At 44.4% G+C, this 13,428-nt stretch overlaps 1 protein-coding gene across 5 annotated transcripts in view; it reads right to left on the reverse strand.

Annotated features, from left to right (window-relative positions):
• The window catches only part of LOC144818631 (poly [ADP-ribose] polymerase tankyrase-1), a 682,266-nt gene that overhangs the window by 220,509 nt on the left and 448,329 nt on the right, over positions 1–13,428 (reverse strand). For all 5 annotated transcript variants that reach the window (XM_078676238.1, XM_078676237.1, XM_078676236.1 and 2 more), the window contains one exon: positions 926–1,035. In XM_078676238.1, the coding sequence (XP_078532364.1) occupies positions 926–1,035 (110 nt within the window). The remainder of the gene's footprint in view (positions 1–925; positions 1,036–13,428) is intronic.

Below are 13,428 nucleotides of genomic sequence, written 5' to 3' on the forward strand. Positions count from 1 at the left end.
AGTTTTCAATTGTTGTGACATAAGGGACCAGTCAGGCCCTGGCTGTGGGACATACACAAGGCCAAAGAGAGCCTGGTAAGTTTTCCTAATAAAATACTCTCAAGAAATTCTCAGCTCTAATGCAAGCCGCATATAGAACTCTGTGGATCAAGGCTAACTGGAAATCAGAGGGAAAGGGATACTCAGGAGGGAGTCTTTTGGATCCTTTCTGCCACACCTTGCTCAATATTTGAAGCATGACAGCCACGAGACCGTACAAATTTATACAGCTAACACACTGAACTGTCAGAGGGTTAATCACACATCAGGCAACGTGTAGGAATTAATTACATGCTTTTAGGGGATTAAATAGATTTCCATGAATGTACTCCAATATTCTTCAGTAGTATTTCTTTTCACATGACTTAGTTGAGGTTTGAAATGGTACAGCACAAAATGCTAAATGTGGCTACAGGAATTTGGGACACAGCATAATCTAACAAAAGTAATGTATCAAACTACAGGCCATTTTATGTTATGCCTTAATAATCTTGTGTTGTTAGATAAAATTATACATGAAAAAATGCAATGTAAACCTAAGCAAGATGCAGCAAACCGCTTTACAAGTAACAAAATCAAAAAAGAAAATAGTATACAATGTGTGAAAAGACAGTAGCAAAAGGGGAAATGCAAGCAAATTAATACATGGAGTGGGTTGCACCTTAAGTCAGTAAAATGTGTGCACATTTTCTCACTATATAAAAGGTTGACTTATTTAAAAAAAAAAGTAAGATAAAATGGTCCCAGGGGTAAAATTTTTATTTTTAAAGAGGAATTAAATACTCCGATCTCTATTGTAAATTATTTTATAGTTTCATTTAAGCATAACTAACATTCAAAAATTTCTCAAAATATTTTTTTTCCAGTGGCTCATCTTTTTTCTTACCCCATAGGAAGCAGCATTATGCAGTGGAATTAGGCCACCTTTGTCTTGAGCATTCACATCAGCACCGTGTTCTAAAAGATACTCTGCAACCTCCAGGTTGTTGTAACCAGCTACAAGAAAGAGAACATTGTAAATCATGGCTGAACATGTCTAGATTCCATAAAGGGAGCAATGAAAGACCACAGCAATAATACTCATAACTCACAGTCCTTCCTATACAGGCGCATACTTTGTTTAGGAGGATTCACTAATGTTTTGGCAACCAGATAAGAATATTTTCAAAACCCCCAACACTTCCTCCCTACACGTCAGGAAGGATGGGCACACGCAAACAATTTACTCACTTTCGGTAATGCTCTTGCTGGTGGATACTCTAATTGCAGATTCTTCATCCTTTGAACCACCAGGCACCAGACTGGATACAGAAACTTTAGCCATTGCTCCTGTGCAGGGATAGGTGATGCCAACGGACTTTGTGCTGCTTTTCCTGGCCTCTGAAGTTACAGTCACTTGCCGTATATAGGCTCCACTGCTACGCATTGATGCCCGATTACAAGCAAGCATTAAGTACCATTAGACAGGAGCATTAATGTCAGCTTAAGATAGTGATAGAGTGAAAAAACTTATGTGGAACAGTATCAACAAGGGGAAAAAGGAGGGCAGTAAGAAATCTGGAATAAGACTGAGCATCTGCCAGAAGGAGCATTATCGAAGCCAAGTAATCTATTTTTTATGCATATCTGTAGCCACAGATTGTTCACTTTTTGGATAAATCCTAAAGCAGTACTTCCAAAAGGCATGGTCTGGGGTGGATTTCACAGTAAGAAATCCTGCAGCAGCAATGTCCATCCCAGAGGTGGTTCTGAGAACTGGATCAAACCAGGAAAATTGCGAGGACCAAATGGGGAAAATGCCCATGTCTTGACAAACCAAACTGTCAGTGCTTTGTGAACGTGTGGAGGAACACAGACATAGCAGCTTGACAGATGTTCATGTTAATGGGATTTATAAAGCGTACGAATACCTGGGGGTGTCTTGGCGCTGAGAACATAGTAGACCCTACCAAGCGTCTAATTCTGGAATAACCAGGTTTTTAGTGCTTTCCTAAAGATGGCGAGGGAGCTAGCACTTCTGAGCTCACTTAGGAGTGTATTCCAGAGTTTAGAGGTGCCGCAGAGAAAGCTGCGGTCGCCCCAGTGAGATGATCGAATTCTAGGTACTGTCAGGAGTCTGGCCCCTGTAGAACAAAGTTGTCTGGCTGGTTCATACCAGACAGAGATTTTGAAGAAAAGAAGGTCCTGAGTGGTTCAGTGCTTTGTAAGCCAGGCACAGGGCCTTGAATTTGAAACGTTATGATACAGGGAGCCAGTGCAAACAACAAATCTCACTGGATACCGAATTGTGCCTAGGAATGTTGACCAGTAGCCGCGCCACTGTGTTTTGAGCAGTCTGAAGCTTTTTTAAACATCGCTTCTTTATTTTCAAATAAAGTCCATTGTAATAGTCCAGTTTGGACTGGATTAGTGATGTTATCACTGTCTTCCTAGTGTCTGCTGGGTTTTAAGGAAAGATCTTCCTTAAGAAAGTGGGAGGCGGAGACAATGGCATTTGTCTGATGTGAGTGCTAATTTGTTGTCGAACCATACTCCCAAGTTCTTAGCCTTGAGCGCTGGTTTTGGTGATTTACCCATCTCAGCCGATAGCCACAGATTGCCCCAGTTTGGTTGCATATTGCCAAAAATTAGGACCTCAGTTTTTTCAGAATTGCGTTTGAGACAATGTGTACTCATCCATTTATTTATTTTTTGCACTCACGCAATTCTGAAATCGTTGAGCAGGAGAGGCCTGATTTCTATAGGCAGCCACCACTATCTGGGTGTAGGACGTCCGACTAAACCCAAAGTCCCGGATCAGAGGAGGAAATTCGGAGATATAGACATTGAAAAGAGAAGGGCTTAAGGAAGACCCCTGTGGTACTCCGCACAGGAGGGTATAAGGCTCTGAATGATACCCATCTATTGATACTGTTAGTCTCCTATCCTTGAGAAAGGAGGACAGCAGGGTTAATGCACTTCCCCTGACCCCCAAGCTCTCCAGCCGCTGCTGCAAGAGAGTGATCCATTGTATTGAAAGCGGCTGACAGATCGAGGAGTACAAGGGCGGCTGAGCCTCCTCCATCCATCCCCGCTCTGATCTCCTCTGTGGCTTTAATGAGTGCCGCTTCCGTACTATGCTCGTGAAGGAAGCCAAACTGGGAGTGATCGAGCAGATTATTATCACGAATAAATTGGGATAGTTGAGTATTCATTATTTTTTCAATTATTTTGGCTGACAGCGACAGCCAGGCTATTGGGCGATAGTTGTTCGGGTTAGTCCCATCCAGATTGTTTTTTTATTTTTAGCAGTGGAAGGATGGAGGAATCTTTCAATCTGGAAGGGAAATTGCCAGAGTTAAACATAGAATTGAAGATTTCTGAGAGTCCAGGGCTCACCACTTCTGCCATTTCTTTCAAAACGCCTGCGGGCATGGGTCAGAAGGAGATCCCGACTTTGCTTCCCTTATATATTTTTCTACTGCTTCTGAGGATGCAGGGGAGAAGCTGAGAAGGGTGTTATTTTTTTAACTCAGAGCTTGTCCGTCGAATGGTGGAAAGGTGGACTGAAGTATCCTCAAAGACCTTAAAAATGTCCAGAACTTTGGCTTTAAAGGCTGATGCAATATCGTCACAAAACTTTTGGTAGCCCTAAAATACCCGTGTTCTTGGGTACGGCTAGATTATTTACTACTGCAGATCATCCTTTTTTTCTGATATCAGTAGGTTTTTATATTGTGTTCGGGCAGTTCTATTGCGCTTATCTTTCGGGTGTGTGGTAATTCGCTCTCCAACACCTTTCTAGTCGACTGCACTTTTGCTTTTCCTTCTGACGTGCCTCAGAGAACCAGGGGGCAGAAGGGGTACTCCTATTCCCTGAGGATATTTTTGTAGGCACCGGGCCTTAACTGCGTCGTTCAGCCATTCAGTATATTTGGTGACAACTAACTCTGGGTGATGATTTAATAGTGGTCGTGAGTCCTACAAATGCGTTCGGAGGGTCATTTTACCTACTTTATTCCACTCTATGTAGGTAGAGGGAGGGGGCTTAGTGGTCTCTTTGTGCCCGCCAGTGGTGACTGGGAGGTTGAACTTAACTAACGAATGATCTGACCATGTCAGAGGACGGGTTTCTTTTAGTGCAAGTCCTTGGGCCGAGGTAAAGATGCCGTCTAGTGTATGCCCAGCCTCATGTGTGGGGATCTGTACTAGCTGAGCTAAGCCTATGACTCCCAATGTGTCTAGTAGTGCACCAGTCTCCCTGTTATCCTTATCGTCATGGTAAAAATTGAAGTCTCCGAGGATGGTGAATTTATCGTTCAAAAGAGTTGGTTCTAGAAGACTAAGTTTACAGAGTAAAAGTGCTTCTAGCGCCTGGAGGACGGTACAATAAAATGCCTCTGAAGGTCAACCTGGGGCTGAGTTCGGGGGCAAAGTGAAGAGCCTCATGAGAGGGCGTGCAAGTAGGATGGAAAGTTGCTGTGAACTGCTCCCTAAAAATATTTGCTACTCCACCCCCACGTTTTATTGCCCTGTCGACCCCGATAGCCCGAATTCCAGTAGGGGTTGCAGTGAAAAAGTCTGGGCCAGAGTAGCATCTGCCCATGTTTCTGTAATAAAAAGTATGTCTAAAACAATACTGAAGATCATGTGTGCAATCTCGTACTTGTGCTTTGCCAGGGACCTGACATTTGCAAGGCAACAGTGAATATCTACACTCTGAGTGGTTGGATGAGTAGTAGCTCAGGGGAAGTGGGGGGACTGGAATGCTCTAATCATCCGTGGTTGCAGGAGTGGACAGTCTCCCTTCTCACCACTAGGGATTAAGAAACAACAGTTATCCTTGGATTTGTTAAGGAGGAGTAGATCTCTTGAAGTGTATCGGAGTATATGGGAATTCAAACAACCAGGGGTTGTGGCCCGTTTGCTAACGCAGCAATAGCTACCCTGGCCCTGGTGGAATTGGACCACAAGCTCTCAGAAGGCTGCTTCTTAGCTATTGCGTAGAAGATCTTAATGCAAAGTACAATTCATTGAGAAATGTTTCTCTTCTGCACTGCCTTGCCTTTTTCTGCTCCTGTGAATCTGAAAGAGTTGATCGTCCACCCGGTGGTCTTTGGTACAATCGATGTAAAGGGACAGAGCTCTTTTCGGATGCAGACAGTGGAGCCTCTCCTCTCCCTTAGAAGGACGAGGCGGAGCAAAATATTTGGTCAATGTGATGTTTTGGCCGATGTGAAATGGGGTCACCTTCTTCAGTAGGAAGGAGGAAGGAGTCCGAAGAACCAGTTTGTCGAGGTAGAACCTGGTGTACAGAGAGTTAACTGAAAGAGCTTGAAGCTCATATTGACACTCCTAGCTGATGTAATGACCACTTAGAAAAGTTAAGAGTCACAATTCTCAACAGACAGCTATGTAGGGGCTTGAATTGGGAGCCAATGAGAAACATTGGGAACAAATTAAGGTCTCATTGGGGCATGCTGTAAGGAGTAGGAGGGAACAAATGTTGCAAACCCTTAAGAAAACGTGTCACAACAGGTGACTTAAATGGTGAGGGCTAATCCAGCAACCGCAAAAAAGTCGAGACCGTCAAAAGAAAACCTATAATTAGGCTGTCCTGTTTTCAGTTTCTATTTTTGGTAAATTCTGGTGGGGTTTTGTCAGTGTTTTCAATATCTTAAAAAACAGTTGTTATCAGTGGTTACACATTTTCACGCCACTAAAAACAACAGAAAAAGTGTTTTTCCAGTGTTTATGGAACATTTTGCTTTTATCATTGCTTGCTTTCTGCACTGAAAGAACATGGTATATAGACAGTGTACGTATAGTGTTTATGAGGTCCAAAGAGAATTTTGCAAATTAATCTTATTGTAGTACGCCATACAATACTTCTTCAGTGAGTCTTTAGTCATGTGCGGTCGCGCTATCCTTCCCATGTAAACTTCTGTGGAAAGGCCCTCTCAGCATTCATAGCCCCTTGGGCTTAGAACCATCAGCTAAGGGGCACAGTTGGGATGGCTCTTTCTTTGATGCCACATAAAGCACACAATGATAAATATTTGCGTTTTAGTTCCAGGGCATAAGAAAACAGTGCACCAGAATGGACTAAAAAGTCAATAGCATCCCTCATTAACTCTGAAGATTGTAAAGATGCTTTCAGCATACCATCTAACAAGTGGCAAGGATCTCCTACAGGGAATCACTTCAGCTCGGGTATCAATTTTGACAGGTCATCACACAAATTTTTTATATACGTAGCTGAATCACTACAAATACAAACAATATCACTCCAATCTTTGTTTAACTTGGAAAGAACCATTTTTGCAGAGCATAACGAGTGACACTGCGTTCCATGTTTTCCAAAAGTCTGGTGTCACGTTTTCACCACTATCCCAGATGCTTGGTGATATATATATATATATATATATATATATATACTTGTCACTATACCTTGCATTTAATGTTTAAAGCCTGAGGTGTTAGCAATTCACCTACTATCAATACTGACCCACTAGAAACTATGGTCTGATGTATTAAGGGATTTTACCCATTCTCTGTGGGCAAATGTGATGACACATATTAGGAAAGATTTTTATGTACTAGCCATTTTACCTATCAGTGTAAGAATCAAATGCAGCCAAAATATCAAATCTGAGTTTGATATGTCCTGATGTTCTACAGTTTATAAAATAATTAAACTAATCCTAAAACGTGAAACTAAACCCTGCATCTTTAGACCAAAGGCCATAAAACTGAAAAAAGTAAAAGGAAGAAGAAACAATATTTTAGTGGTATCCCTAAAGAACAAAACTCAAGCAGAATAATGTTAGGCAGTCTTTCTTACTGCTAGCTTGTATAACAAAGTTACATTTTATTGACCCCTTCAGTAAGAACAAAATGACTTTCACTTTCTTTTTCCTTTCTTTGAATGGCATTTAGTTTGTGGTTGTTCAGGTGTTTTTTCAGTGTTTATATGTTTTCACCGGTGAGGGCTATTTTTCTTTCCGTGGGGTTTTATCAGTTATTATAGGTTTAAACCTAAAACCCCACAGCCTACCTATAATGGTGCCGAGGCAAGGTCTTGCTGGGCAGAAAGGCTTTCAATGCCAGTCAGATAACATGGAACTCCAACAGGTTGATGTGGAGTCTGGATTCCACCAGAGACCAGAGTTCTCGGAGCTCGATCTCTCCCAAATGGCCTCCCCAAACCATAAGTGATGTGTCACCACTGTCAATTCCGGATGGGGAATGTGGAAGGGTCTGCTGCCGGTCCAATCGCGGTTCGTCAACCACCACTGCACATCTTTCGCAGTCTACCCCGAAATCTGGACCAGGCTGGAGAGATTCCTTCAGTGTTGAGCACACTAGGACATCAAACCCTGACTATGCCATCGAGTGTGCTTTGCCAGCAGTATGCAGGAGGCTATCAGTCCCAGTAGCTCAGAGTCAGTCTGCCCAAAATCCAGGATGCATGTCAAAACATTGGAATCATGGCCCGAACGTCCAGGACTCTCCGGTCCAGAAAGAACTGTACCGTGCCCAGAATGGCTCCGATGAAAGGGTGACTTCAGCACGTTGCTAGGGAACCTCAGCAAGCGCAGAAAATTAGCTGTAGTCTGGAGAAGGCCGACTACTGCCTGCGGCAAGTCCATCTTCAACAGCAACTCATCGAGGTAGGGGAAGACTGGTGGTAGCTCTACCTCCGCAGGGGTGCTGAAACCACCATCATCATTTTCTTGACCACCCGACAGCACTGATGAGGCCAAAGAGGAAGAGGGTACAGAAAACTGAAATGATCTTGGCCTACAGTGAACTGCAGGTAACACTTGTGGGCCTGCAGAAAAATGCGTCCTGGAGGTCCAATGCTACCATCCAGTGTCCGGGGTCCAAGGCAGACAGAAACAGCCACCGTGAGCATCTTGAATTTCTCTTTCCATATAAAGGCGTTGAGAGGGAAACTATATAGTATAGGAAGAATAACTCCATCTTTTTTGGCACCAGAAAGTAGAGGGAATAGCAACCCCATCCTACTTTTGACGCTGCCACCCTCTCAATGGCTCCTTTGGCCAACAGAGTTTACGCTTACAGATGGATCAAAAAGAGATGGTCCTCCTTCAGCCATTTTGGGAATGATTGCAAGGGTGGTGGAGTCTCCGGGAAGGGTAGTGCATAACCCTACTGAACAATCTGTAGCAACCACTTGTCGGAAGTTATTGCTTGCCATTGGGGCAGGTAGTACCTGATCCTGCCAACGGAATGGGTGTGCTGCATGGAGGACCCATTAAAGAGGTTTTGATGCTGCGGCAGAGCGATGGAATATTGGACAATACATGGGATGTGGGTCCAGCGTCCTCTATGGGAACTGCGTCCCCAGCCACGAAAGGACTAAGATGTTTGCTGGTCTGTTGGATAAGATGGGTATTGCGGACACCCCTGTGAGCCCCACTCGAAACCACAGAAAGTACAAAATGACTGTTGCTGTTGGCGGGAGACGAGAGCGGCCCAGTGATCTGGAGGTGACCCTGCTGTCATGGAATTTTTCTAGCGATGTGTCAGCCTTTTCGCCAAAGAGGCAGGTAACATCAAAGAGCATGTTGATCAAAGACGATGGACATCCCATGAAAACCTAGTAGACCGCAACTAGCCCTGTCGGCAGAGTGCCATGGCCCTGCCTAATGAATCAGTGGTGTCCAGTCCACACCGAATGGCAAACTTCGCTGCATCCCTACCATCAGCCAATGCTTGGTTTAGGATGGCCCAGCCTTTTGTCTGGAAGAATGGGCAGCAGCAGCGCAACAGAATCCCACAAAGCATGGTAATACCAGCCCAAGAGACATGTGGTGCTCATAGACCGCAATGCCAAACTGGTGGAAAAGATCCTCTTCCCAAAGGGATCCAGCCTCTTGGATTCCAAATCTGATTGGGTGGTAGGTAACATGCTTAGGTTAATCCTGGATGTCCAGGCCTGCACCACCAGGCTCTCGGGAGAGGGATGGGACAGGAAAGCAGAGCCTCCTGAGGTGGGGCGATGGCATCAGTCAATCATTCTGCGCAATGGAGCACCCATGCAGGGTTGGACCCAGGCCCCCAAGAGAACGTCTGAAAGGGACACATTAAAAGGGAGCAGGGGCTCCACAGAGCTTACCCTGAGTTGGTCTTGACCTCAACTGAGGGTAGCTGAAGGTAAAGAATCTCCGCGGCCCTTCACATCATGGTCGCAAACGATGAGACGTAGTCATGACATGTGCACAACATTTGTGTAGTTAATTAAAACCATGACAATATAAGCCATTTAAAAGTCATGTTATACAAAGGACAAAAGAATCGGTGGGTACTAGCAATACCCTCTAGTGTGACTGGCACATGATGCCTAAAAATAAAACTCATGGTATACAGTCGGCTTTAGTTAAGTTTAAGGTAATTTGGCTATTTAAAATTTATTATAGATAAACCGAAGTAAAATTTATATGAAAACAGTAAAAATAGTTTAATTGCACTACAATGTCCGTAGTGCAGGAAGTAAGAGTTATCAATACACGGTCATCTCTGCGCTTTGTCGTGTATTTTTAATTAGTTCCTGCACCACTTTAAAAAACTTGCCAATTTTTGCAGTTCAAGGGGAATCCAGTTCACTGCATTTTTACATGATAATATGCCATGAATTAAAACAAGCATTGGCATAGCCAACAGGTCTCGCCTTTAGGACCTAATAAGTGTTTAGCCATGCAACAGTTGATGTTGTTGCACCAAGACTATTGTACTCCATAACTAAATACTTATAAGGTTCCAAAGGCGAGACCTATTGGCTATGCCAAATGCTTGTAATTTAAATGCTGTAATCTAACTTTCCCAAGTGGTATTTGGTTCAAGTAAAATCTACTTTTAATAAAATTTCTTTCTATTAGCATTATCCTCTCGAAGAAAAAATAAACTTTCTCTTTATTTTCTAATTGAACGGGCTGCGTCCCACTGTAGAAAACTAGGCTGCTAACACACTCCACTTTGCAGCTTCTTGTGAAAATGAGACAACACCACTTTTGGAAAGTGACAAGATAAAAGGGTACAGAAGGCGGCGAGTTACTATAATAGGACAGGAACAGGTTTTAAAACAAGCATTTACTATGCAATAGGTCTCACAGCATTAAAGTTTGAGTTATTGGCATTGTGTATGACAATGCGGTGCATAACATTTTTAGCAAACTTTGAATTGGTGAGCAGTGAGAGTGTGTGCAACAGTATGCTGTTTTTGAAAGCAGTGTGGTAGAGTGCAGGAATTTGGGTGACCTGAGCAATGTGGATGATGCACCTCACGCACGGGGCTGCCGCAGTTATTATTCACACAGCTCTGATGGTGCACTTCACGCACGGGCTCACAGCTGTTCTTATTCACACATCTGATGATGCACCTTACGCACGGGCTCGCAGTTGTTATTCACACAGCTCTGATGAGGCACCTCACGCACGGGGCTGACGCAATTATTATTTACACAGCTTTGATGATGCACCTCAGGCACGAGCTCACAGCTGTTATTCTTCACACAGCTCTGATGATGCACCTTAGGCACATGCTCACAGCTGTTATTATTCACACAGCTCTGATGATGCACCTCACGCACGGGGATGACGCAGTTATCACACAGTTCTGATGCACCTTAGGCACGGGCTCACAGCTATTATTCACGCAGCTCTGATGATGCACCTCTGGCACAAGCTCACAGCTATTATTCACACAGCTCTGATGATGCACCTCACGCACGGAGCTGATGCAGTTATTATTCACACAGCTCTGACGATGCACCTTAGGCACGGGCTCACAGCTGTTATTATTCACACAGCTCTGATGATGCACCTCACGCACGAGGCTGACGCAGTTATCATTCACACAGCTCTGATGATGCACCGTAGGCACGGGCTCACAGCTGTTATTATTCACACAGCTCTGATGATGCACCTCACCCACTGGGCTGACGCAGTAATTATTTACACAGCTCTGATGCACCTTAGACACGGGCTCACAGCTGTTATTATTCCCACAGCTCTGATGATGCAACTCACGCACGGGGCTGACGCAGTTATCATTCACACAGCTCTGATGATGCACCTTAGGCACGGGCTCACAGCTGTTATTATTCACACAGCTCTGATGATGCACCTTAGGCACGGGCTCACAGCTGTTACGGTGCTTCCTTCTTTTTACTGGGGGCAACCTGGCTGGATAAATGCAGTGAAGTTTCTCAATGTAAAGACTTTGCTGCCTCGGCTGCATGTTTAAGTCTAAGCTCGGGAGAGGATCCATGCAGTACAGGCCGGACGCCGCTTCACTCTCACGGGCTCTCTTCCACCTGTTGCCCCGCAGCAGGAGCCCTCGGGAAGCATCACACGGGCCGTGAGGAGAGTTCAGCCCACAACGTACAAAGTGTTCAGCAGTCGGAAAAAGATGTTCCCCTATCAGGCTGTTCTGGGGCCAAACCAGTCATAACGAGCAACACCTTCGGGTAAAGTTTGCGCTATACAAATTCGCATTACATAAATAACAATAACAAAAAAACGATCGCTATTGTAAAAAAAAGGTAAAACCCATACCAGATATGCGACCCTAGGGCGAGAGAGCGGAATGAGCAGAAGCAGGAATAGCCGTGCGCGTGCACTGCCGAAACCTGCCGTGGGGCGGGACTTCCGTTTCTGCTGGAAGCCCGCGGAGTGCCCGGCCAGAGGAGCAGTGGTGACGCGGGGCTCCCATGCCCGAGGGAGAGCCCCGCGGTGGCGGCTGAAGTCCGGAGTGAGGTGAGTGGGGCTTAGTTAAAGTGGGGGGTGGCGGCGGGAGGGGGGGTGTCTCTGTACGCTGGTGTGTGTGTGCGCGCGCGCTTGTGTGTGTGTGTGTGTGTGCGGCGGGGGGGTGTGTGTGTCTGTGCGCTCGTGTGTATGCATGCGTGTATGTGCGCTAGTGTGTGTGCGTATGTGTATGTCTCTGCGTATGTGCAAAGAAAATGAAAGCTGGCAACACTGTCGCTTGAACCGCGTACTCCCAGAGCCATCTGGACAGCAGTAAAAACGAAACTTAAACAAAGTGAAAGCACTGTCTCTCTAAGCACGCATTGGAAGGAAACCATAAGCTGCTCAATGGAACGAGCGTTCGCGTGGCCCGCTCAATTCCGACTCTTTCACATGCGCGTGGCCAGTCTTGTCTCCTGGAAAGCAGACTCGCTAACAAAAAGTCTCTGGTGAGACCGCGCTTCGCGCGGTTAACGCCACGAGACCTAAAAAATCAGAGGTAACCCCAATGAGGTGTTGCTGAAAAATGGGAATCCTTAAGGTCATTGCCAATTTGTGGCCCCTTACATAGACTAGACATTGTTAAATGTAAACAGTATATTTATAGAAAAGCATAATTTTAAATCCACCTAATGCTTCATGTGGATTATTGATCCTGAACTAATTAGACAAAATTAACTAACTTTTCAAAAATAGAGAAGCAGAGGAGAGCTAACATGATGACAAACAGCTCAGTGTCAGAAATCATATAAAGAGAGGCGAAAAAGGAAATCTGTATACTCTTGAATGTGGGGAGGAGGGTATGTTTAAAAGACTATAAATGAGAATGGTTCAATTTTATATAGCTCGTCACACCACATTTCTATGTTTCTAAGCACCATTATTGACTGGCGTTAATTTAAGCTGTTCAATGATAGTCCTCGGTTTACTGACCACAGAAGGATGGGAGGTGTCGTTTCTAAGTTTCTAAGGTGTCATGCTAAGACCAACTACAACTATTTCACGTTGCTCAGAACTTGATTGAACCATGTATGGATTTTTATCGACCTCAGATGGATAAAAGGCTGAGTGAACCGCCAGGATTTGAACCTGTGACTATGAGGTCGAACGCAGGCCCCTGCAATGGACTCATTAGTCAACTGAGCCACCAAACCCGGCTCAGCGGCATCACCATTACTTAGCTGGTCGACTGCCTGTGTCTGTACCATCAAGATTTGAATTTTGCCTATAGCCCTGTACTGAGTGCTCCGAGCCTACTAGGTCGCTGTATGCAGCACTTTACTACCCCACCCGTAAAATTACTCAGGTATGTATTTCTTAGTGGCCGTTTTTCTATGGTTTCTTTCTCTTTCTTTTTTTTGTTTTTTGGGGGTGTGCAGCTTCTGTTTGTATTACAGAGCCTCTGCAATATTGGTCTATTTGTATGCATTTTCTTACTAAATAGCAATGAAACTTCATAGAATAAACAGAAAAAGTTAAATATGTGTGTGTGTGTGTGTGTGTGTGAGTGTGTATATACATTTTTGTGTGTATATATAAATATTTATATAGGAGTGTTTTTTCTGGTCTTTAAGTTAAGGGTTAAATCATTTGGACATATTAAAAGTGTTTGCATAGTGCAGTCTTCCGTTGATATGG

This window comes from Lissotriton helveticus, chromosome 2_1 (genome assembly GCF_964261635.1).
Source record: "Lissotriton helveticus chromosome 2_1, aLisHel1.1, whole genome shotgun sequence".
Taxonomy (NCBI): domain Eukaryota; kingdom Metazoa; phylum Chordata; class Amphibia; order Caudata; family Salamandridae; genus Lissotriton; species Lissotriton helveticus.